This window comes from Eurosta solidaginis, chromosome 2 (assembly GCF_040869045.1).
Source record: "Eurosta solidaginis isolate ZX-2024a chromosome 2, ASM4086904v1, whole genome shotgun sequence".
NCBI classification, from domain to species: Eukaryota; Metazoa; Arthropoda; class Insecta; order Diptera; family Tephritidae; genus Eurosta; species Eurosta solidaginis.
In genome coordinates this window covers 80,778,698-80,804,873 of record NC_090320.1, presented here as the reverse complement: position 1 = coordinate 80,804,873, position 26,176 = coordinate 80,778,698, and the positions used below count along the sequence as shown (strand labels likewise).

At 37.6% G+C, this 26,176-nt stretch overlaps 1 protein-coding gene across 1 annotated transcript in view; it reads right to left on the bottom strand.

Annotated features, from left to right (window-relative positions):
- Positions 1 to 26,176, bottom strand: part of CycE (cyclin E) — a 185,727-nt gene that overhangs the window by 62,549 nt on the left and 97,002 nt on the right. The window contains exon 3 of the mRNA XM_067765908.1: positions 17,132 to 17,678. Coding sequence (XP_067622009.1) covers positions 17,132 to 17,678 — 547 coding nt within the window. The remainder of the gene's footprint in view (positions 1 to 17,131; positions 17,679 to 26,176) is intronic.

Sequence of the window (26,176 nt, the reverse complement as noted above, 5' to 3'; positions counted from 1 at the left end):
AATCCTTCATAATGTAAATTTTACAAGGACCCTGAATGCCTTTCTTAAATGTAGACCAAAATTTGCAGACGTTTGTGTTCGAAACATTGATTTCAATAGTCTTCGCTAAACCAGAACGAAAATTTAGAATGAAAGTCGACCGATTTTAAGTTGAAATATGTTAAGGTTATACCCTCAGTTCAAACTGTTGTTTTCCGGCCTTTTGATACAAGAATTCATTATGAATAACTGCGTAGCTTCAGTTTTCAAACTAGTTCGACTGTCCACTACGTTAGAGTAGTAGCATACACGGTCAATTGTTCGACTGTCTTGGGAAACTTTTGCTTGTTGTTGTTGTTGTTGGTGTTGTAGCAGTGCTTCGCCCCACCTAACAGCCGCGACCGATCACAAATTGTCATCAATATCCTCTAACGGGAGTCCAAGGAAACTGGCTGTTTCAACAGGGGTGGACCATAATGAAAGGGGTGTTAGAGGCGTTGGTTCCACATTACAATTAAAGAGATGGTAAGAGTTTAACCTGTTACAGTATCCAGAACGAAGTTGAGTGACACGCGTTTCCCTGGGGAGTATGCGTTCCTCTTCCACAAGTTTTGGGTACTTTTCTTTGAGTACTGGATTCACCGGGCAATTCCTGACATAAAGGTCCGACGCCTGTTTGTGGAGTTCACCAAGGACCTGCTTGTGTTCTTTTGCTTAATACGGCTGGGTTCTCAGGTGCCGTATTTCCTCAAAATGCTTACGGAGATGACTCCTTAAGCCCCTAGGCGGTGTTGGCTCATCAATAAGATCTCTGTTTGCATGCCCAGGTTTCTGAGTATTCAACAGGAACTGTTTGGTTAGCATCTCATTTCTCTCCCTGATGGGGAGTATTCTCGCCTCATTATGTAGATGGTGTTCTGGGGACATAAGAATACAGCCCGTGGCGATTCTGCTTTTGCTTTCTTTTGCTTCACCACTTTTAGTGTTCTTGCGAAGGACAAAGCCTCACCTTGTAAATATATGTGCCTACGTATTCACATATGTAACAGGGGCCGAAACGTGTAGGTGATATTTAAACTTGGTTGATAGGCTAGAACCACTGTGATTACTTCCCAGGGACTAGTTGGGATAGGGCCGCCAACTTTGGGAAATGTCAAAACTGGAGAGTTGGGTGTTGAATGATGAAGTGTGAAAATCAAAATTAACACATCAGACGCTATTTTAAAGTTTCGCAAATAAATGATTAAAAAATTTATGTATAAATGATTAAAAAATTTGGCAATTTTCAAGGTCTTGACACGCTGGGGAACTTGGTTGGAGGCAGTATCATATTATGCAAACAATTTTAACGCAATCAAAGATATTTTTTTATTTATTTATTTATTTATTTATTTAAAGTCGACGCAAACACAAAGCGGTCGACTAATTATTGTAATAGACAGATATATATGTAAAATACAGAGCCATTCTTAAAATTAAAAAATTCAAAAAAGGTACATAGAAACATTTGACATCGCATTGTATAAGAAAAAATAAAATTAAAATATCAGGCTAAACATAAGAGTATAGCAGTATGTAAAGCAGCAAACGAACATTCAAAGCCAATGCAGTTATACAAATCATTGTACCGCGAGCACCAATGGCGCAGGGGACTGTTTCTAGCAAAATTTTGCCGGCATAGAGGTAAATGAAAAGGCACAAAATGCCTGGACGCCCTAGTAGGAACCGCAAAATTTAGTTGACTGATTAGGTCAGGGGAGTCAATCACACCAATGATGAGCTTGTGAATGAACATAACGCCAAGTAATACTCTACGATTCTCTAGAGATGGCAAATTAATTAGAAGAAGTATATTCCTGTATGGTGGAAGATGAGTACTTGATTCCCAGTTGAGACCTCGTAATGCAAAAATTAAAAACCGTCTCTGGACCGACTCAATCCGATCAACATGGATTTGATAGATCGGAGACCAGACACATGAACAGTACTCGAGAATAGGACGTACCAGCGAGGTATAAAGGATCTTTGTGAAATAAGGGTCATCAAACTCTTTAGCCCAACGTTTGATAAAACCTAATACACCAGTTGCTTTGTTTATAGCGGTTGAAATATGTGTGGTAAAACTTAATTTCGGATCAAAAATAACTCCTAGATCAGTAACAATAGATATCCGCTCCAAGGGGTCGCCGTTAAGTGTATAAGATGACAGGACCGGCTTCACACGGTGAAAAGTCATTTGCTTACATTTAGAGTAATTCAAAAAAAGTAAATTTGCAGTACACCAGCTTTGAAATGAGTCCAGATCGGCCTGAAGCTGATTAAAACAGAACAAGTTCGAAGGCAGATATGTGTAACAAAGTTTTACATCATCTGCATACATAAAAACTCTAGAATGTAATATAACCTTTGGTAAGTCGTTAATGAACAGGTTAAAGAGTAATGGACCCAAATGGCTACCCTGGGGCACGCCAGAAGTTATATCAAACGACTTTGAAAGATTGTTGTTAAAGAAAACTCGCTGAGTCCTATTTTCAAGATAACTTGAAATCCAACTTAATAAAGGCGCTGGAAAACCCAGAAGATCAAGTTTGGTAACTAAGAGCTCGTGATTAACAGAGTCAAATGCTTTACTAAAGTCGGTGTAAATTACATCTGTTTGTTTGCAAACTAAAAAACCATTCATAACAAAAGACGTAAATTCAAGCAAGTTGGTAGTAGTTGATCTCCGATGAACAAAACCATGTTGACAAGGTGATATTAAAGAGCTACACAAGTATTGAAGCTGGTATGTAATTATCTGCTCAAAAGTTTTAGGGATAGCTGAGAGCTTAGCTATGCCTCTGTAGTTCTCAATATTAGACCTACTACCTTTTTTATGCAAAGGTATAATAAACGATTGTTTCCAAATAGATGGGAATGATGCGGATTCCAGAGACAGTTTAAATAATTTAAAGATAGGCTCTGATAAGCTGACAGCACAGTACTTAAGTACACAACTAGGAACACCATCCGGACCCGGCGAAGATATCGGTTTCAATGCAAGAAGTTTATTAAGAACAGTATCTTTATCAATAAATGGGTTTAAAATATTATTAGAACTTTCCAAGCAATATGGGTAAAGATTAGACTGGACACATTGGGATGAATAGGTTGATTTAAAGAATTCAGCAAATAAATCAGCGATTTCGTGATCAGAATTTGCGTTTTTGCACCCATAAATAAAAGTAGATGGGAAACCAGAAATTTTCCTTTTGGAATTAACAAATCTGTAGAAACGTTTCGGATTATTAGTAAATTGGAATTTGCAACATGATAAGTAACCTTTATAACACTGCTGGTTAAGACGATGAAAATTGGAGCGCGCCACTAAATATTTAGATAAATCAATAGCTTTACCAGATCTTTTGAAACGCTTATAGAGTCTAGATTTAATATTATCAAGTCTTAATAGTTGCTTTGAGAACCAAGGTGGTTTACCCGTGGTGGTACTGGAATAACGAAGGGAGACATAGCTTTCAAACAAAGCATCAAGAGAACTATAAAACAAGGAAGTCGCTGTTTCAACGTCTGTACACGCATAAAGACTCGACCAGTCATGGGCAGAGATCAAATTATTGAGCTCACTAAAATTCGTCTTTGAAAAACATCTCGACCGGGGTCGGGAATTGGGCTTAGAAACATCGAGCATCACAGGTTGAACAACATCCAGTACTATCTCAAGCGTAGGATGAAGAGGGTCTTCAGGAAGGGATAATGGGGGAGTTCGGGTTAGAGTAATACCCGCAGAGTCATCTGTAAAAACTAAGTCTAAGATTTTCTTTTGGAATTTAAAACATTATTAATTTGGAGAAGAGATGTATCTAGCAGGCTGTTTAAAAACTCGTGCTGAGTAGTGGGAGTCATGAAATTTGAGTCGATGGTATTGATCCAATTTACTGATGATAAATTGAAATCACCAAGAACTACTAGGCGGTCTTTGTCTCGCAATTGCGAGTACAAACTGCAAATAACAGTGCTATGACATGTATAAACGTGTATATCCGATCGTGGCGGTATATACGAGCAGCAGATAAACAAACTAAAATTGTGCAAGGCAAGCTTTACTGCTATAAATTCAATGTCATTTGTGGTGTCCAATAGCAGCAACTCAGATGGAAGCGTCGAGTCAACAGCAATAAGGACACCACCTGCTCTAGATTCACGATCACGCCGATAAACTACATATTTACGTGAAAAGAGTTCAGAGTTAAAATTGTCAGCTTTTAACCAGGTTTCAGTAAAAGCTATAACTTGAGAAGTAAAAATAAAACTATTCAGATAAAAGGTACTTAATTTCGATCTTAGGCCACGAACATTTTGGTACGTGATGGTTATTTTTTCACTGTTTCCGCAGGGATTTTTGAGTTTTTTGAAGCTCCTGCGGCGTTAGGTTTTTTTGTAAACAAATGCACAACTGAATGTTCCGGCCAGAATGTATGTTCAAGAACTCTATCAAAATAAGCGTCTGGCACTGATATTTTAAATGATGAAATATCCCTATCATATCTAAAATTAAATTTGTAAACGCCTATTTTAATAGGTTGTGAAAGGTCTAGCTTATCTTCTATATACTTAATAATATCATTTTCCATAAGCGAAGAATGAAGACGAGATACAAAAATTGTCCTGCGAGGCGGCACGGCAGTCACCTGCCTCGGTTGCGCATTGTCAACATTTGGCAAACGCACAGCGGCGGAGGTAGAATCACCACCAGTGTAGGTGGAGCTGGAAGCAGCATTGTCATTATTAATGGTTGTTATATCATTAACAGCAGTAATTTGAACTTGAGCCAAGGGTGTAGGTTTAGCATTCGTGTTTACCTTATCAGCGGCTATGTGTTCAGCAGCAGCGTGGGCATGTGCAGTTTTTGCAGTTTTATTGGTAACGTCTTTAGCATTAAGGTTAACAGAAATGTTATTAGCAGTCGAAGGCTTAACATTGGTATTTACAGCATAAGAGGTACTTGAGGTGTCGACGGCATCATTATTAGTCTGTGGGACGACAGTATGTACTTTATCGGCGGCGGTGAAATTGTTTGAATTAGCGGCGCCAGAATTTTCAACAGTAGACAGCCTGGCGTCACTGCAGACAGCGGACGGTGACAAAACAATTGACGAAAACGAAGGTGGGATAGGCACAGAGAGGGGTGTAGGTGTGAGCATAGCCGATGCATTATCAGCTATATGTAGCTGTGAACCTTCTAGAGGAGTGTTTAGAGGGGGACCCGTACACTGCGAATGCGAGCCAGAAGGCACCGGCGAGAAAGTGCATAGATCCATCGCATATGTAACCATAGCATCGTTGTTGTGTTTTGGGGGCAAAGTACACGAACTCACTGCAGCTTTGAGCGCACCGATTTCGGCAGCCAACACACCAATGCTATCACGATTGTTCTTATTGTTTTTATTCTTATTTTTAGCACTGCGCTTATTTGAACTTGCTTTTTCCTTCGCTTTGTCTTTGTTGCTGCTTTTTTCATCCTCCATGTTAACAGCTTGGTTACAACAAATTAAGTTTTTTATGCCATCTATTTGGGTAGACAAATCCCTGAATTTTACTTCAAAAGCAGTCATTATGGCTTCTAGCCCCAGTTTTTGAGAGGCTAGGACGGAGTCAAATGCCTTCGAAACTTTAATAGGCGCATTTACACACTCCGCACACATGTAGCGTATATGATAATTTGATTTTATTAGTCTAACGTCATATTCAGTGATGGCGCCCTCACAGCACGCGCGATGGAAGCGCTTTTTACAAAAGCCATTACACGGCACACATGTATTGTCAGTACGACCAAAACCCTTATCACATTTTCCGCAAGTCATCCATAATTAAGTTGAGATCAAAAACTCGAGAACAAAATACGAAAACAAAAACGAAAACAAAGCGAGCAAGTAGATTCAATAATGAACGTTTGGTCACCTTTATATAAACTGATGGTCAGATGTCTTCACACACAGGTGGCGCAGTTGACCGCTTGGCAAGTGACAGGTTAGTTAGTAATGGCGCAAAGTGTATTTACTTGTTCTATGCACTAATTGTTGTTGCATGCAATTAAATTTATAAGTGCATTAGTTATTGTTGTTGCACTGCAATTTAATTTTAGATTCACAACTATCCACTTTTACAAGAAATACGCCAGAGAGCAAAAAAACGTCCATTAACTTTCAATCAATAGAAAGGATATAACCATGTATTTAGCAATTCTCACAATTGTTTGACACTTTAAACCAATTAATTAAATTTTCAAAAGGACGAGCAAAGAAACTTTCGACTTGCTTGGCCAGAGTTGCCAGATGACGATCTCAATGACGATACCGCTTGCATTAGTTTTGCAAAGAAATTGTTTGTAAACAAGGGAATTCGAGAGAACTTGGCTTATATTCAGGCTAACTTTGGGTTTATAGTAGGCGAGAGAAATTCATTCAAAATTCTTCAGAAAAGAGGTTACTTTTCTACCTAAACATATTTACATACTTTTATATACTATTTCAATCTGCTTTTAACTTGTTGACACCATGCATTGTCTTACGGACTATTTATATAAAATCGTTTTAATTTCAATATTTTCAAGTGCAGAACACATTTTTATTTCAGGACAATTTTAAATGACTTAAAAGTTGGATTTTAGAACGTAGATTTATACCGATTTTCTCCTTTAAGGCCCGTATTATGTATGTCACCGTGAATGTTTGCGTCGCATTCACTCACATTCATATTCACCCAGAATTCGTATTTTATAACTTCTTACGTATCGCGTTTGTCCTCTTACGTAGTCACTACGTATTCACTGAGACTGTCAAACCCAATACATAGCCAGTATAGCCACTTATTACTTTTGTTTTTTCGGAAAACTTTGCAGTGCAATTTTTTCGGAATAACATCGTTTCAACGAGCTGGCAATATTGCAGCGAAACACCTGACAATTGTAAAAAAAAGAAAGCAGTGTAGATTGCAATATTGATGTTTTTAAAACCAGTTGCTTGTTTATTTTTCAATTTGATAGAAAAATATAATAGAAAATCTCAATAATACCTTTGCGAAGATACCAATAAATGCTTAAAACAAATCCTAGCCTGCTTTAAGCTTTTGAGGAAGCAAAACAATATCCTCATAATGGAATACAGTCGAGGATTCTTAGGAGAAAGATTTTCAAACCTGCAAAAAACGTTGAGAGCAATGAGGGACGAATATTGGTATAATATTGGTGTACGGTATATTGCTCCCAGCAAGTTCGAAGAAAGAATTTCCCAAAGGGGAAAGCCTTCACCTTCGCTCCTTAAGGAGGATAGGCTATAACCTCAAATAGTAGTCAAAAGTCCCATAAAGGTGCTTCTCGACGCACCTTTGTTGTTGTACACCATCTGCATAACAACGTCTGTCTAGACACTGCTTCACGATAGTTGTAGGAAGCTAACTGTCGCCATGATGTCTATATGAATCCACGAATTCAGTGAACAGTTGTGGACGATGGTCATCAATCAATGTCTTGTTCCTGCATGCCAGCAATTAGTTCAAAGGTATTGAGGAGGATTAAGGGTAATTCTATACGACAGCATGACACTGCTAATACGCGCCCAAAAATATCGAGAGAGGTGTCAAAAGACCCGTATTGACCTCGACAACAATAATCCGAAGGCGGAAAATAAAAATTTGATCTCTGTCTGTAGATATTTACAGTTGAAGCTAGCAATTTTCATGTGGTTGTTGTAATGCTGTGTACTGAAAAAAATTTTGTGTTCAAAGGGATTTTGCACGCATTTAATTTTGATCCCACCCCATTGCTGGACCAGCTAGAGTAATTTTTTAAGCGCGGCCGAAGACCGCCAACGCAGAAAGGTGTTCTGCGCAAAAAGACTATAGATGCAACCCCCGATTTCGGAGGGACCCGGGGTTATTTTTTGGTTTTTGGTAAAATTCTAGTTGAGGGGTCGACTGCTAATACGCTACCAAAAATATCAAAAGAGGTGGAGGAAAATAAAAATGTTAATTCATTCAAAAGATACTAACGAAAAACCGTAAAATGATCCACGGGTCCTCCAAAACGGGGGGGTAGGGGGATCCATGGTATTTTTGCGCAGAACACCCTTCTGCATTGGCGGCCTTCAGCCGCGTTTATAAAAAATTACCCCGAATGGGTCCAACACCGGTCCAAAACCAAAACTATATCCGCGCAAAAAACTTATGTTCACAATTTTGTGGGTACGACAACATTACAACAACCACATGATAACAGCCAACTTCAACTGCAAATATCTCCGGACAGGGAAACAATTTTTATTTTCCGCCTTCGGATTATTAATACTGATGTCAAGACACCTCCCTCGATATTTTTGGTAGCGTATTAGCAGTCGACCCCTCAACTAGTCTTTTACCCGCGTATTAGCAGTCGACCCCTTGTCTAGAGTATTACCAAATTTCTTAATTTTTTTTCAATATTTTGTGTATTTTATTATAAATAATTGTCGGGGTTGATTCTGGATAGGTAGAGTTTAACCTGATACAGTATCCAGATCGAAGTTTAGCTAGAGTGACGCGCATTTCCCTAGGGAGAGTGATTTCCTCCTCTGCTAGTTCTGGGAATTTTTCTTTGAGTACCGGATTTGCCGGGCAATGGATATCACTGAGGACCTGTTTGAGCTTTTTTGCTACATACGGGTGTGTTCTCAGGTGCCGGAGATGACCCCTTAAGCCCCTGGGCGGTGTAGCCTCATCAACCAGATGTCTATTGGGATGCCCAGGTTTCTGGGTATTCAACACAAACTGTTTGGTTAGCATTTCATTTCTCTTCCTAATGAGGAGTACTCGCGCCTCATTATGTAGCCTTTAGGCTCGGCGACCATATCGGGGACGCGTAGCATGCAATCGACCGGTCAGTTGCTTTGTAAGTGGCAATGAGTGTTTCTTTGTCTTTACCCAAAATGCCGCCGGCAAGAGAATTGAGGATTTTATTACGGCTCTGGATTGTAGGGATAATTGCGGTTGCATGCTCTCCAAAGTGTAGATCCTGATCGAACGTCTCACCTAGGATTTTTGGGTGTAAGATAGTCGGTAGCGTGATTCCATCGACGTGGATGTTCAATATGGTCGACATTTGACGTGTCCATGTTGTAAATAAGGAGATGGTTGTTTATTTTATTACCTAGCTCATCGATGGGTGGCCCGGGACCTGTAGCCATTATCGTGCAGTCATTGGCGTATGATAGAATGGTAACTCTTTCTGGTGGCGAAAGGAGCTTCGATATGTAGAAGCTAAAAAGAAGCGAGGATAGGACACCACCCTGTGGTACCTTGTTTAATGGGCTTAAATGTTGCGTTCCTGAATTGTACCGGTTTGCCGACGAGACAGATAATTTGCGATACACCTTTGAGGCTTAATTTACTACGTTGTTCGAGAATCGGCAGAATCACTGATTTATAAGAAAATAAAAAAAGTAGCACGGAGTAATAATTATTATAGTTATTAAAAAATCCACAATAAAATTATTATTTTTATTTTCCTATTACTACGAATTAGTTTCTGACATAAAACTAAGAAAATAAGGATCGTGACGAAAGCCAGTTACAAAACTATGTTATAACTATTGGTTATAATCAGTGATTCATTTTAAAAGGTTTGTTTTTTTTTTTACTCGTAAAAGTCCTTTTAAAAACTTTTCCTTTGTGAGAGTGTATGGGATTCCGGGGATACCCATAGCATTTTCATAACGAATCATGCATCCTTTTTCAAAAAAATCCACAAAAAAACTAAAATCCGGACATTTATTTTATAAGGCCGAAAATAAAAGTTAAACCCGGACTTCTTTTTTTTAAGAGCAGAATAAAAGGCGACCCCATAACTAGGCGACCCCATAACTAAGACACGGTTCGTCCAAATTAAACGAATTTTTTACCAATCCATTCACGTAAATATCTGGATTTGAAACCTGTAGGGACACTACAATTTTTTCGACTCACACTTGAAACTTGTAATCGAAAAACCATAACCAATTGTTGTTGTTGTTGTAGCGATAAAGAAACTTCCACGAAGGTTTCGGGGAGTGTTATCGATGTTGATGGTCCTTTACCGGATATATATCCGGTATGTTCCGGTAACATACACCATTACAGTACAAGCTACACCATCTCGGGAACGATTTAATATGACCACATTGAACCTTCTAGGGCATACCACCAATAATTTTTTCTGAAGGACTTTTATTACAAAAGGATTAACAGTTTGGGTCCCTGGCTATAATTTTTATAGGTTTCGCTTTTTTTTATTCCTGTAAAATTTGGCGAAATATGCATACACATTGAACGAAGCTCTAAATATAAACTTTATCGGCTGTCTATGGAAAATATCAATCTTTTTTTTTACGAAATGTTAAGATTCTTCAATTTGTACTCAAAAATTATAAAAAACGACAATAAAAAAGCGAAGTGAATGAAGCAAACGCGACCCAGAAGCAAGTGAATATTTTGACAGCAAAAATGAGTGTTCGTCACACTTTGCATCGCACTGCCGGATTCCCATGACATGCTGATTGGAATCTTGTTGCATTCCAACAGGAAGATTGGAATCCACTGCATTCCGAAGTCATGCTGAACGGAATCTGATGCATTTCGCCAGTATAAGATTTCGGCATAAGATCTTATTTCTGCTCATATTTCTTATTATTATTATATTCTGAAATTAAATAGTAATGTTCATTAATATTTTTTTGTTTGTAATATAACATTGTTGAAAGCTCGATATATCTTAAATTTTATCTTTTGAGTTGTATATTTATATATCTTTTATATTATGCAGTCGACCATAGTTTGTCGTCGACTTTAAATAATAAATAAATAAATAAATATAATACTGTTACGAATATTAGCAAAACTAAGGGGTGCTGCTATATCTAAGCCGATGCTAAGCAGTGACGTGAATTCACATCAATAATTCAATCATTATGTATCTACATAAACGAAACAATAATTGCGTCTACACATATGTACCATGTACGTATACGAGCAGCGGAGAGTCAATCCACAAACACATGCATATATCTGAGATACTCCTGAAAGTATGCAATGAGAAGCTATAAAATCGTGCAATTGTAGTTACAGCTGAGAAGTTTGAGAGCTGATGGACTAGGAGATTCTGGAAATGGAAGCGCCTAGAAGATGCAACGTCGAAATCGGAGAGTATAAAAGGCAGCAAATGTAGAGGCGCTGGAATTCAGTTTGATTTGAGCTATCAAGCAGTTATTGATTAAGCACGCAATCTGGCGGGCAAAAGTAGAGTTTCATTTGAGCTATCAATCAGTTTGGTTATTTAGCAAGCTATTCGTTGCACAGTTTGAGTGTTATTGTGAAGTACTTTAATAAAGGCCATTTTGCATTATTACATATTGGAGTAATTTATTCAACAGTTTAGTCATTCGAACTTAGCAGAGGGTTGCAAATAAGAAGATTTGCAAGTAAATTCGTTACAATACGAAAAAACATAAGACAATCACCGGCAGTCGCCGATAGTCACTAAAGTGAATGAATGCTCTTATATGATATGAATTTGGTTTCACTTCGGTGAAAGTGACTCCTCGCGTCGCTTTGCGTTATACATAATAACGCCGTAAAACGAAATTACATAAATGTTGAGTTTAAAAATGCACGGTGTACGAATTAGTAGTGGATTAGGCTAGTATATACTAAGATTGGTAATTTAATAACTTATATTTAGATGGCCTATAAATATTTTATTGGAAGCGCAGCAGAATATAGAAAACAATTTAAAATAGGCCAGAGGGCCAGTAGCGACAGCAATATTGAAAAAATTTAACATGGTATTTGAAGCGAATAAAGATTTGCAAGTGATAAAAAAAAATTTCCGGGATTGTGAATGGTGAAATGTCGGTAGCATGGCCAGAAAATATAACCACAAATGAGGTGGTTTTTGAATTGGGCACCGAGAGGAGTTTTAGTTCATTCAAATCAATGCTTGGCGATAATTGCATGAGATTATTACCCTAAAATTTTAAAATGCACTTAGTGGCACTATGCTACTATGATAGCAAGGGCGAAAAATCATAGTCAACCTCTGTATATATGTATTTTTAAATATATTTCACTGTACGTCAAGGTGTGCATTTAAAAATTTAAAAATAAATGCCTTTTCTTGCCTTTTTTGAAAACTCATTTTGCCTATTTTAAAATTTTTGCTGCCTTTAAATCCTAACCATGTTAATGAGTATTTAAGGCAAATACGAATTATAAAAAAAAAAGACAAAAGATTTTGAAACAATTTTCGGAAAGTATAAAATAATTTATATTTCTCATCAGGATATATATAAAATACATTTTTTAAATGATTTGCTGCGGCGTTATTTGAAACAAGGAACAGTAGGCATTAGGCCGGGTCGATTTGTGGGGAGGCAAAAAAATCGCCCATTGCTCTGTGAAAATCATATTCTAGGGATCAAAATAAGAAACTTTGCCGAAGGAACCATACCTCTAAAACGAATTCTGATGTCCCCCCCCCCCTTTGGGTCGTAGGGGAAAATTTTGAAAAATCCCACTTTGAAATGCCTATGTTTTTTCTTTTTGGAGTTTATTTTTCTCTTTAGAAATTTATTTAGTCAGAACATATGTAAATGAAAAAATGAATTTAACTTAGTAATAGAAAAGAAATTAAAAAAAAATTATTAGAAATTAGCGTTTTTACAACCCCCTTTTAAAACCAAGGCATCACTGTGATGCATTTACATGTCGTAAACATAGTTGTGTGGGCTTTTTATTCAAACGTTTTCAAAAATGAAGGTATCGCTGTGACACAATTGCAGATCGTAAAATTGCTTGTGTTGTTTTTTTTAAGCCACCACAAGACACAGCAGGTAGAATTGAAATTGCCCCTACCCAAAAGTTCCACCCAAAGGGGGGGACATCAGAATTCGTTTTAGAGGTATGGTTTCTTCGGAAAAGTTTCTTATTTTGATCCCTAGAATACGATTTTCACAGAGCAATGAGCGATTTTTAAATCGACCCGCCCTAGTAGGCATATATTCTGAGTTAGACGATTGTGAGCATTGCTGTTCAAAGATTTTTATATTGAAGTGCAAATCACAAAACATACACAAAATTATATGTATAATGAAACTTTTTCAAATTGAAAAAAAAAATAAATTTATTTTAAATGTTTAAAGGATTTTGATGGTCCCCTTAATAAATAAATTTTGACCCCAGTATGTTTTTGTTGTCAATTTGTTAGTGTAAATTTGAATATTACACCGAAGTGTCCTGGCTTTAGTATACGGTATACGGTATACGTTTCGTTGAAAAAAAACGCCTATCCTCGCTTAGATAATGCTTAGGAGACCCATCTAGCGGCTGTGGTTAAACAACTAGCTACAGCAATAGGGTGTACCGAAAAGCGGAGACACAACGCTCTGATGGCCATAGGGTATAACATATAGCTGAATCAGTTGCGATGAATTGTGGACACACATAGAATACATAGAATTAGTGTAGAGGGTGAAACAAAGACACATATTTCAGTTACATCTGAGTATAATGCGTATTGAAATTTAGTAGGGTAAAATTTATGCGCAGCAATTTCAGAGGTGTATTTAAAGCTTGTCGCTTAGCAGTCCATATAAAGTTTAGGCGTAAACGGATATACGCGTGTTAAAAAACACGGCTATTATTCTTAATTATGAGAGTGCTATTTTTTTGTATAATCAAAATGTGAATTTGTATCTGTGCCTATTCTTCACGGCATAACAAAAACAAAAGTGCTATAAGTGTATAAGGGTTGAGCAGCTCTGACTGTGAGTATAACGTTATAAATAAAGTGTTAATTAAATTAGTTTCCAATAATAATAAGATTAAATTCCTAAAGTGTAATAAATTGGCACTTGATGTTGGTAATAAGGAGGATATTTTTGAAATAATAGAACGTATACATAATGAAAGTAACCAAAGAGGAATTTCTGAAAATGTTTAGGAAATTTAATTAAAATATTTCGATCACAATTAAAAAAAATATTAAAAAATATTTTAAAAAATATATTAATAGTTGTATTATTTGCTTCGAAAATAAATAACCTTTCAAAAAAATTGTATCATGCATTGACTCCAAATGGTCACAACGAAATTGTACATATAAATATTTTTCAAGTTTGTAAAACATATTTTTGACTTCAATCGACATATTTACAAAATTAGCTTCAGCCCATATACTTTTTTTTTTAAAGAATATGTGTACTGTTAAGGTGAAATTTGGCGAAAGAATATCAATATCAGGCAATCCAAAACTTTTAATAATGGATAATCAATTTAATAACGCTTTAATAAAAATGTTTTGTGGAGAAAAAAGATTGCAGCGCATTTTACTAAACCAAAAGAGCATACACGTGATTCAGACGTTGAAAGATTCCCTTCAACTCTTTTAGACCATCTCCATCTTAGGATTTTGAGAAATTCAAACGATATTGAAGATATTAAAGAATTTGTTATCAAAGGAACTGGATTTTATAAAAATACGATTCATAGCACAACTAAAATAAAAATAATTGATTTTTTAAATAGATCCGATATTGATTACAATATAATCGCGTATGAAATGAGCCAAAAAAAGAAATATGTTATAAACAAAATAAATAAAAAAAGAGAGAATATAGCAAATTTCGATACAGGCAATATTTATGTCAAAAATCCGAAGGAAACTAGACAAAAAATAGCTAAAAGATTTGTCAAACACAAAAATTTTGATAAAATAGATTTCGCCCAGATTAACAGGCCTTTGAGGAATTTGCAGAGTAAGAATTTCTGTTTGTTGTTTTTTGTTAATTTAAAACAATCTGTTTGTGAATCTTGAATTGAAATTCGGAGGGACTCTAAAGCAGCAGTTACCCACCGACGTGTGAAACGTACGTATACGTATGCCGTACGTACACACATTTGAGCGAAATTTATGCCCGTAGTGGCAACGAAAAAAATGTTGCCATTGACGTGTTTGAAGGCATGCTTATGGAAACATCAACTTTTTCTATTTTAATTTTTGATGTTGTAAAAGGCTGGAATTAATATTAAATAAGTATAAATAGATTACATATTAATAATTTGCGCTTTTACATAATTATTTCGAATTATTTCCACAATTTTTCAAACTTTAATTAGGTGTTTTTGCATAAAACTGCAAACGGTCAAAAATTAGCGCACAAAAGTTTACTAGGCAACTCTGTCTAGTGAGAGAGCGATCAGCTGACACGTTCTTACGGAAAAACTCAAAATTGTTTTGATTTCTACGTTCCGGGCTACGTACGTACTTGCGTTGAACGTCGGTGAGTTTTCGTTTACATTGCACATTTATAGGATAGGTCGTGTCAGCGGACACGTTTTTTGTACGCACGTTCGTGGGTAACTACAGCTTAACTACATATATGAAGAGGGCGAGTTATTTATACATATTTATATTATCAAGTACGTTGTTTAAGTCTTCTGTTTTGTATTGTTCGTTTATATTCAGACCAATTCTAAATATTCTTGCGGAATTTTGTTCTCGCGGATTTTTTTATTCCCGCGGAAAAATTCCTCCAATTCTTTTCTCCTAGGGAGAAGAATAATTGGGGAATATGAATTTCGAATTTTCGAAGTCAGCTGTTTTGTCAATTGAAATTTCGTTGCGCATTTCTTAATTTGTTTAAAAAATTGTAAAGTTTAATTATTGTTGCCAATTTGTTTGAAATTAAGAAATAAGGTATAAACAATGCACATTATTGCATTTCATGTGGTATTCACTGAAATGAGTAATGAATTGGTGCCACAGCAACATCAACAGAGGATCATAAGAAGACCGGCGGGATAACACAAATCCGCCGGAGTTGCCTGCATTCATTCTGCAAAGCAATTTTCTGGCGGCCAAGTCGAGTTGAGTTCCCCTTTCGCCATATGCCAAAATCTATTTAAGCCTTCTTAAAAAATCCCTGCCTAATTTCTGGATGGCTGCATCAAATATGCGAAGATCTCTTCCGTTGCTTATGATATACTTTTCGACTTAAAATAAAGAATATTGTGGTGGTTGTTGTTGTTGTTGTATTAACAGTGAGAATATTGTGGTGGAATGTAAATACATATTTTAGCACAAATTTGTACAAATAAGTGTTCTTTCTTAAAATAACCAATTTCCTTTAACTATTTTGATGCATTCCCTTTAATTTAACTAGTGAAACAACTTCTGTGAAATGGCAGAGAGATCTCCCTCTCCCTCACATTCCTAATACCTACTTTTCTCCCATAACCGGTTTCCGCTTTTTCGAACATTGTTCAGAATAGGAGGAAAGGGAGAAGTGAAAAAACTCACAAGGAATTTTTATTTAGAATGGAATGGGAGAAGGGAAAAAACTCGCACGGAATTTTCGTTTAGAATTGGGCTGATTATGTAATGGTTTCCTATAAACTTTAAGACCCACTTGCAGAACGGAAATTTAGCTTTTTAACTCAGAGTAAACCTGACATGAGGGGGTTAAACTCATACATTTTTGACTAATTTTTAAAATTAACTCTGACCTAAAAAAATAACTTGCCGTTATGCGTAATTGTTTCAATAATTTTAATTTTAAACACATACGTTGGGACGATAGAAAAATATGACATGAAAAATGTAATTGAAACTAGTTAGTTTTTTAAGAAACTTGAAGTCGGTGTGGATTATTATATCAAAAATTAAATAAAGGAACTTAGATTGAATATTATGTTAATGAATATAATACCGTTTTCACACAGAAACTTAATCGGATCGCAATTCTATTTAATGAAATAATTAAGTTTCGCTTTTCATACAGGAAGCTTTGCTTCATTAAGCGAACATCTGTCAACAGCCGCAATTTTTCCCCCATTAGGCATTCAATAAAGCAATAATGAGATAATTAAGAATTTGTATTTTGTATGGAAGATTGAGTTCAATTAGGGCTTTAATGTAGAAAACTTGACTAGTTATTTCATTAAGCTTCTATTAGCATAACTCTTATTAAAGAAAGGACTCTGCATTTTTAAAAGTAGGCGGCATGACTTCCTACGAAAAATCGCTGTCATTCTGAAAGTGGGCTTAAGGGGGTTAATGTTTACATTATCTTATACATACTGTTCTACTTACTTCGTCAGCATTTTTAATCAAATGTTGCCTTTTACGTTTTCTTGTAACGTTTCGGCAATTCATTTTAGTGAGCCAATGTGAGGTATCGGTTGATGTAGTCGGCACTGGAGACCATCCACGTAACAAGAACGAATCTAGTGACGATGACGAAGGGGATGTTGACAATTCATTTAATGCAGCCACCTCGACTGCCGAAGAACTGCTTGCAGTCACCAACATAGCTTCGGTAGAAATTGTAAGTGGCATTGGTGATGTCTGTGGCACACTCGTATGTGTCACTGTGCTTGATATCTTTGGTGGCAGTACCCAAGAAGAATGAGCATAAAGGGGTGTTTCATCAAAGTCGTTAGCGGTGGATGCATTATTTTCGGGTGTGCTAGTAACTTTGCTACGGGTTTGTGCATTGTCCGGGTGTTGACTTTGGTGATTTCTCGAGGTATTCTGCATTTTATAATTCTTACTGCCACTACTGCTTTTATGACCACCAATTTGTACGCTAGTGCTAGGAATATTGTTACTGACCTTATTTCTTCGATCTTCATCCACCCTAAAAATGCGAAAATATATAATCAATAAAAGAGAAAGTAATAATGTGTAAACTGCCGTCCATAGCAAAAACACAGTAAAGTTCACTTACTGCCTTTTAGGAATTTTGGTGCAAATATATTTCTGCGACATCAATTTACTCATCAACTTTAAAATTAAATAAAAAAAAAAAAATAAATGTAAGGCGCGATAACCTCCGAAGAGATCTAATGCCGAGCTTCTCTTCCAATTTGCGTCGTGCTCCTCTTGATTTTCCCTACAAATTGGCCGGACGGGACCTACATGTTTTATGCCGACTCCGAACGGCATCTGCAAGGAAGATGAGTTTTCATTGAGAGCTTTTCATGGCAGAAATACACCCGGAGCGCTTGCCAAACACTGCCGAGGGGCGACCCCGCTAAGAAAAATTTTCTTCTAATTGAAAAACCTTATTTCTAAAATTTTGATGTTGCTTTGCCCGGGGTGCGAACCCAGGGCATACGGTGTGATAGGCGGAGTACGCTACCATCACACCACGGTGGCCGCCAACTTTAAAATTAATAATTAAAATTTAAAGATAAAACAAGATTTAAACTTTGCTTTATATTACAAAAACCTTTAATTTCCCAGCCTAAATAAATGTCCCAAGGCAAAAAAGCAGCGTAAAATAAATTTTACTGCTTTTATTCCCTGAAAATTTATTATACATAGAAATGTTATATTTTTACTGCAAAAAAACATGATAATAAAATTTTACTGTAAAAATGATTTCAAAGTATAAAAACCGTGGGGCATTTCACAAGAGTGCCGTATTCATGTAAAAAACTAAGAGTTGTTTCCACGGTTTTCAATTTAAAATTTGAGTAAAGTATAGCATACGGAGTATAGGGGACTTTGTGATTTACCTAGGTGTAAGTCAATCTATTCTATGAAAAAATAATAAAAAAGCAGTAAATTTCATTTTACTGCTTATAGATGTACAAGACATGAAGGCAGTTCGCGTTTAACTTCGGGCTTCAAAAGGACTTACGTATCAGAATATAAAAATACTTTTTTCGCTTTTCTTGTGCCAAGATACCTAGTTTTCATGTATCTTGCGTGGCTTAACACCACAATAGTCCTGGAATTGTTTGACCTCATTGAACTGCTTTGAGCAGGGTTAGATAGACTTAAATATCGACGTGCCAAAAGAGAAGTAACTCTCTCAAAATTTTTACGTAGAATATCTTGGTAAAAAATTGGTAAGTTTTACTTTTTGTTCGGCACGTTGATATATTCCTTTACAAACTCTTAATATCTCTCGCTATGCTAGAACATAAATTAAGCGAGTGGCATTTGAGGTTAATTCTTTTAACTGGACTGGTGCAAAAATCTATCACATAACCGATAGAAATATCTAGCTACAAAACAGAATTTTGATGATAAGTCCGTTGTTTAATACATAATTGACGGCAATGTGTTTGCCCTAAGATCCTGCACTTTTCCTTTTAATGTGTCACCTCAATTATCTCCTAGGTGAAATGTTATTGTTCCGCTACATTTTATTGACTGAGCAATTTTCATGGTAGGAATTCCCTTTAAGTAAACTGAAAATTATATGTGGGTTAATTAAAGTGTGGCAAATTTTATGTACATACATGTTAAGTCAGTGAAAAGGAAAGAAAAGTACAAAAATCGTGTGCCTAAAAAGAACCAAAATTTGAAAAAAGGGACCGGTTGATCAAATGGGTTTAGAATGGACCATTTTTGGTCCAAAGTGGCAACCGTGTATGCCATATCAAATATCAACGGTCAATTTTTTTCTCACTGTCGTAAATAACTACCCATTAATTTTCAGAGTTAATCAAAGGACGATATATCGATGTCCTTAGGGTCGTAACATCGGTGTTAAATCATCGGTCATTGATTAAAGAATCGATCGAGTCTGGTAACGTCGAAACGCTTGTATTGAAATTTAAAACATCAAACTTACTTTTCAACCATGTTCAAATGTCAAAGCGCAGTTTCAGCTACAACAAAACCGGATATGCTAGGAATAAGATTAAACACTTTATTCATAAGACTATCTAATATGCAAAGCTGGAATGAGAGCAGATATGTACATATTTTACGATGGAAAAGAGCATACAAACAACTTAATGTAAGAAAGGCGAGGACAGTGTAATAATAAGTAGGATATATAATTTTATAGAGAATAACCAACGACGGACAGCAAGAGAAATTGTCAAACTGGTGGTAGGTAATTCACCACATTACCTACTTGAAGATTAGCAAAAAACGCGGTATTTTCGTTGAAATTTCACAAAAAAAAGTTATTGAAAACGTTAAAAAATAGTTAAATTGTGTTTATTACATAAAAATATTATTTTTTAGCGTTGAAATTGAAGAATTTCATGCCACATTTCCCCAATGGTGAATTACCTACCCGCGATTTGATGCTTTACAGTTTCCCACTATTCGTTCTGTTGGCGGTTCTCTTTCTCTGATATTTAGACAATTTACAAGGTCAAGATAATGAGGGTAATCTGTAAAAACCGTTATCCTTTCATTGATATAGCAATAAATTGTTTTGTTTTCCCTCGCTCCACTGCAAGTAGTATTTTGTTTGGAACTGTTTTTCTGCTTTTTGCTCCGCTCTAAAAAACTACGTAGCTCGTAGCAGCGCATAAGAAATGGTACCACTATTTTATGCTACGGCTCTGCTCTATGCTCTGATCATGTTCAGAGTCGGAGCAGTAGCAGTAGCAGAGATTATTTTTCTTTGGTAAAGAATGATAGCATTTTTCCATTTTACGATATCGAAAAACTGGGCGTGGTTATCGTTTGCTTTCGCCCATTTGCAATACCAATTTATTCTGGGTTCAGATCAGCCAGCATAAAAAATTTCGTGACATGATATAAGGAAGTCTATATCCATTTCGATTTCATTAAACCATTGCGTACTACCGCTCTCCAACCCTTGTAATAGCTGGAAATTGAAAATATCGGTTTTATGTTAAAAATATGATCCGATTCCAACCAAATTGTATATTTTTATGAATGATGTATTTGTTTCTCACTACACATTATTTCGTTTTTCCTTTACATAATGTACATTATTACTACTATAAATAACATTTTTATACTCAGCTGAGCAGAGCTCACAGAGTATATTAACTTTGATCGCATAACGGCAATCCGTAACGGCATAAACTAATCGAGATAGATATAGACTTCTATATATCAAAATGATCTGGGCGAAAAAAGAAATTTATTTAGCCATGTCCGTCCGTCCGTAAGTCCGTCCGTAAATACGATAACTTGAGTAAATTTTGAGGTATCTTGATGAAATTTGGTATGTAGGTTCCTGGACACTCATCTCAGATCGCTATTTAAAATGAACGAAATCGGACTACTTATAACCACGCCAACTTTTTCGATATCGAAAATTTCGAAAAATCCAAAAAGTGCGATAATTCATTACCAAAGACGAATAAAGCGATAAAAATTGGTAGGTGGGTTGACCTTATGACGTAGAATAGAAAATTAGTAAAGTTTTGGACAGTGGGCGTGGCACCGCCCACTTTTGAAAGAAGGTAATTTGAAAGTTTTGCAAGCCGTAATTTGGCAGTCGTTGAAGATAACATTATTAAATTTGGCAGGAACGTTACTACTATTACTATATATGTGCTAAACAAAAATTAGTTAAATCGGATGAAGAACACGCCCACTTAAAAAAAAAAAATTAAGTCAAATTTTAACAAAAAATTGATTACCTTTACAGTATATGAGTAAATTATGTCAACATTCAACTCCAGTAATTATATGGTGCAACAAAATACAAAAATAAAAGACATTTTCAAAATGGGCGTGGTTCCGCCCTTTTTCATTTAATTTGTCTAGAATGCCATAAGTCGAACAAAAATGAACCACTCCTTGTGAAATTTGGTAGGAGCATGGATTCTATGATAACTTGAGCAAAAATCGATATATCTTTACTAAACTTAGTTCACATACTTATCTGAACTCACTTTATCTTGGCATAAAAAATGGCCGAAATCCGACTATGACCACGCCCACTTTTTCGATATCGAAAATTACGAAAAATTAAAAAATGCCATAATTCTAACCAAATATGAAAAAAGGGATGAAACATTGTAATTCGATTGGCTTATTGACGCAAAATATAACTTTAGAAAAAACTTTGTAAAATGGGTGTGACACCTCCCATATTAAGTAGAATAAAATGAAAAAGTTCTGCAAATCAAAAGCCCTTGGAATCTTGACAGGAATACTGTTCGTGGTATTACATATATAAATAAATTATCGGTACCCGACAGATGATGTTCTGGGTCACCCTGGTCCACATTTTGGTCGATATCTCGAAAACGCCTTCGCATGTACAACTAAGGGTCACTCCCTTTTAAAACCCTCATTAATACCTTTAATTTGATATCCATATCGTACAAACACATTCTAGAGTCACCCCTGGTCCACCTTTATGGCGATATCTCTAAAAGGCGTCCACCTATAGAACTAAGGCCCACTCCCATTTAAAATACTCATTAACACCTTTCGTTTGCTACCCATATCGTACAAACACATTCTAGTCACCCCTGGTCCACCTTTATGGCGATATCTCGAAAAGGCTTCCACCTATAGAACTAAGGCACACTCCCGTTTAAAATACTCATTAACACCTTTCGTTTGATACCCATATCGTACAAACACATTCTAGAGTCATCCCTGGTCCACCTTTATGGCAATATCTCGAAAAGGCGTCCACTTATAGAACTAAGGTCCACTCCCATTTAAAATACTCATTAACACCTTTCGTTTGATACCCATATCGTAAAAACACTACAAACACATTCTAGAGTCACCCCTGTTCCACCTTTATGGCGATATCCCGAAATGGCGTCCACCTATAGAACTATGGCCCACTCCCTTTTAAAATACTCTTTAATACCTTCCATTTGATACCAATGTCATACAAACACATTCCAGAGTTAGGTTCATTTTCTACATGGCGATTTTCCCTTATTTTGTCTCCAAAGCTCTCAGCTGAGTTTGTAATGTTCGGTTACACCCGAACTTAGCCTTCCTTACTTGTTTTTTTTCGCTTTACCGCAATCGACACTTTATAATGTTCAAATTATTGTGAATTCATACAAGTGGCGAATATTTTGAAAAAAAAAACGTTCACAATAGTAAACAGCCTGGATCACCTGTAAAGTCGCTGTTCGATTACTTAAATCATGTGTTCAATAGTGGTTTTCAAAAAATGTTTAAGACGATTGGTACATTGCGTTATTTACATATTTTAAAATGTTTGCATAACTGACTGCTCATATTTTATCTATCTAATCTAATCTAATATATATTATAAATGGGAAAGTTTGGATGTTTGTATGTTTGGATGTTTGGATGTTTGTCCAGACGTTTGTCTTTGTGACTCAATCACGCAAGAACGGCTGGACGGATTTGGATGAAATTTTGCACCCGTATAGCCAATAGTCTAGAAGGATCTACTAGCTATTTTTCAAAAGGGAGGAGCTCCCCGGCCCCTAGGAACAGTTATAATTAAATTATTATATTTTTTCGTCTTTGTGACTGAATCACGCCAGAACGGCTACACGGATTTTAATGAAATTTGGGACACAGACAATAGTCTACTAGCAAAATTTTTTTCGAGCATGGAAAGAGGTGTGGGGGCCTATGACCCCTTCAAACAATTACTTTTTAATAATTTTTACACATTATAACTTTACGTATACTGGCCTTCACCAATATTACAGAGTCAATGGGTCATATAAGTCGAGGGCTTACAAAGCGAGCAGTGAAACCCTCCGCCCCCTCCCACCATTCTCATCCTATCTGGTGTAGAATCTATAAATTGTTATAACTCAATATAAATTTTCTCCTAAATCAATAATTTTTGGTATCTGGCACATACAGATCTAGATATAAACAATTTTGGGAAAACTATCAGTGGTCCTCTCCTTCCCCTCCCGCCATCCTCCCTCCTTCAATTGTATTGATTAGCATGCTTTTATTAGCTTTACCTGTATGTTTCTATGTAACTCTTCATTCGCTCCAACGTGCCTGCTGCCTTATTAACCTGGTTTTATAATTAGCGTCACCTTATTTGTAATCCCGTTAGGGTCATATCGAGACCCTTCCGGGATCATTTCTGGATGGTTTTCGGGATCCGTCCGTGATCCCGCCGGGGTCATTTCGGGACTTATTCGGGACTATTTCCGAATCATTTCTGGATGGGTTTCGGGATCCGTCCGGCATCCCGTCGGGGTATTATCAGGATAATTTGCGTACCTTTGAGAGATAAATTCTTTACGGTTTCCAGGATCGCTACGAGACTTTTTCGGGGTCATTTTGGGTCCCTTCCGCCATCATTTCTGGATGGTTTTCGGGATCCATCCGGGATCCCGTCGGGGTTATTTCGGGGCTTTTTTGGGATCATTTGGGGTCCCTTCCAGCATCATTTCTGGATGGCTTTCGGTATCCGTCCGGGATCATTTCGGGACTATTAGGGGACGTCGGTGATCTCGACGGGGTAATTTCGGGACTATTTCGAGATCATTTCTGCATAGTTTCCGGGGTTCGTCCGGGGTACCGTCGGGGTCATTTCGGGTCTTTTTCTCGACTAATACGGGATCATTTGGGACACCCTTTCGGCATCATTTCTGGATGGTTTTCGGGATCCGTCCGGGAACATTTCAAGGACTATTAAGGGATAATTTGAAGACCTTTCCGGCATCATTTTGCATAGTTTCCGAGATCCGTAGGGGATCTCGAAGGGGTCATTTCGGGACTATTTCGGGATCATCTGGGGTACCTATTGGGATCACATCTGAATGGTTTTCGGTATCCGTCCGGGATCCCGTCGGGATCATTTCGGGACTTTTTCGGGATCATTTGGGGTCCCTTCCGGCATAATTTCCGGATGGTTTTCGGGATCCGTCCGGGATCCCCTCGGGGTCATTTTGGGACTTTTTCGGGATCATTTGGGGTCCCTTCCGCCATCATTTCTGGATGGTTTTCGGGGTCCGTCCGGGATCCGCCCGGGATCATTTCGGGTTTATTAGGGGATCATTTGAGGACCTTTCCGGCATGCATCATTTCTGGATAGTTTTCGGGATCCGTCGGGGTCATTTTGGGACTTTTTCGTGATCATTTATCCCGTCGGGTCATTTCAAGATTTTTTCTCGACTAATACGGGATTATTTGGGGACCGTTTCGGCATCATTTCTGGATGGTTTTCGGGATCCGTCCGGAATCCGCCCGGGATCATTTCGAGACTATTAGGGGATCATTTGAGGACCTTTCGAGCATCATTTCTGCATAGTTTCCGGGATCCGTCGGGGCTCTAGACGGGGTCATTTCGGGATAATTTGGGGTACCTACCGGGATCACATCTGGATTGTTTTTGGCAACCGTCCGGGATCCCGTCGCGATCATTTCGGGACTTTTTCGGGATCATTAGGGGTCCCTTCCGGTATCATTTCAGGATGGTTTTCAGGATCCGTCCGGGATCCCGTCGGTGTCATCTTGGGACTTTTTCGGGATCATTTGGGGTCCCTTCCGGCATCGTTTCTGGATGGTTTTCGGGATTCGTCCGGGATCCCGTCGTGGTCATTTTGGAACTTTTTCGGAATCATTTGGGGTCCCCCCGGCATCATTTCTGGATGGTTTTCGGGATTCGTCGGGATCATTTCGGGACTTTTTCTCGACTAATACGGGATTATTTGGGGACCCTTTCGGCATCATTTCTGGATGGTTTTCGGGATCCGTCCGGGATCATTTCGGGACTATTAGGGGATCATTTGAAAACCTTTCCGGCATCATTTCTGCATAGTTTCCGGGATCCGTCGGGGATCTCGACGGGGTCATTTCGGGACTATTTCGGGATCATTTGGGGTACCTACCGGGATCACATCTGAATGGTTTTCGGTATCCGTTCGGGATCCCGTCGGGGTCATTTCGGCACTTTTTCGGGATCATTTGGGGTCCCTTCCGGCATCATTTCTGGATGGATTTCGGGATCCGTCCGGGATCCCGTCGGGGTTATTTCGGGACTTTTTCTCGACTAATACGGGATTATTTGGAGACCCTTTCGGTACCATTTCTGGATGGTTTTCGGGATGCGTCCCGGATCCGCCCGTGATCATTTCGGGACTATTAGGGGATCATTTGAGGACCTTTGTGGCATCATTTCTGCATAGTTTCCGGGATCCGTCGGGGATCTCGACGGGGTCATTTCGGGATTATTTCGGGATCATTTGGGGTAGGTACCTACCGGGATCACATCTGGATGGTTTTTGGTATCCGTCCGGGATCCCGTCGCGATCATTTCGTGACTTTTTCGGGATCATTTGGGGTCCCTTCCGGCATCATTTCTGTATGGTTTTCGTGATCCGTTCGGGATCCCGTCGGTGCCATTTTGGGACTTTTTCGGGATCATTTGGGGTCCCTTCCGGCAACATTTCTGGATGGTTTTCGGGATTAGTCCGGGATCGCGTC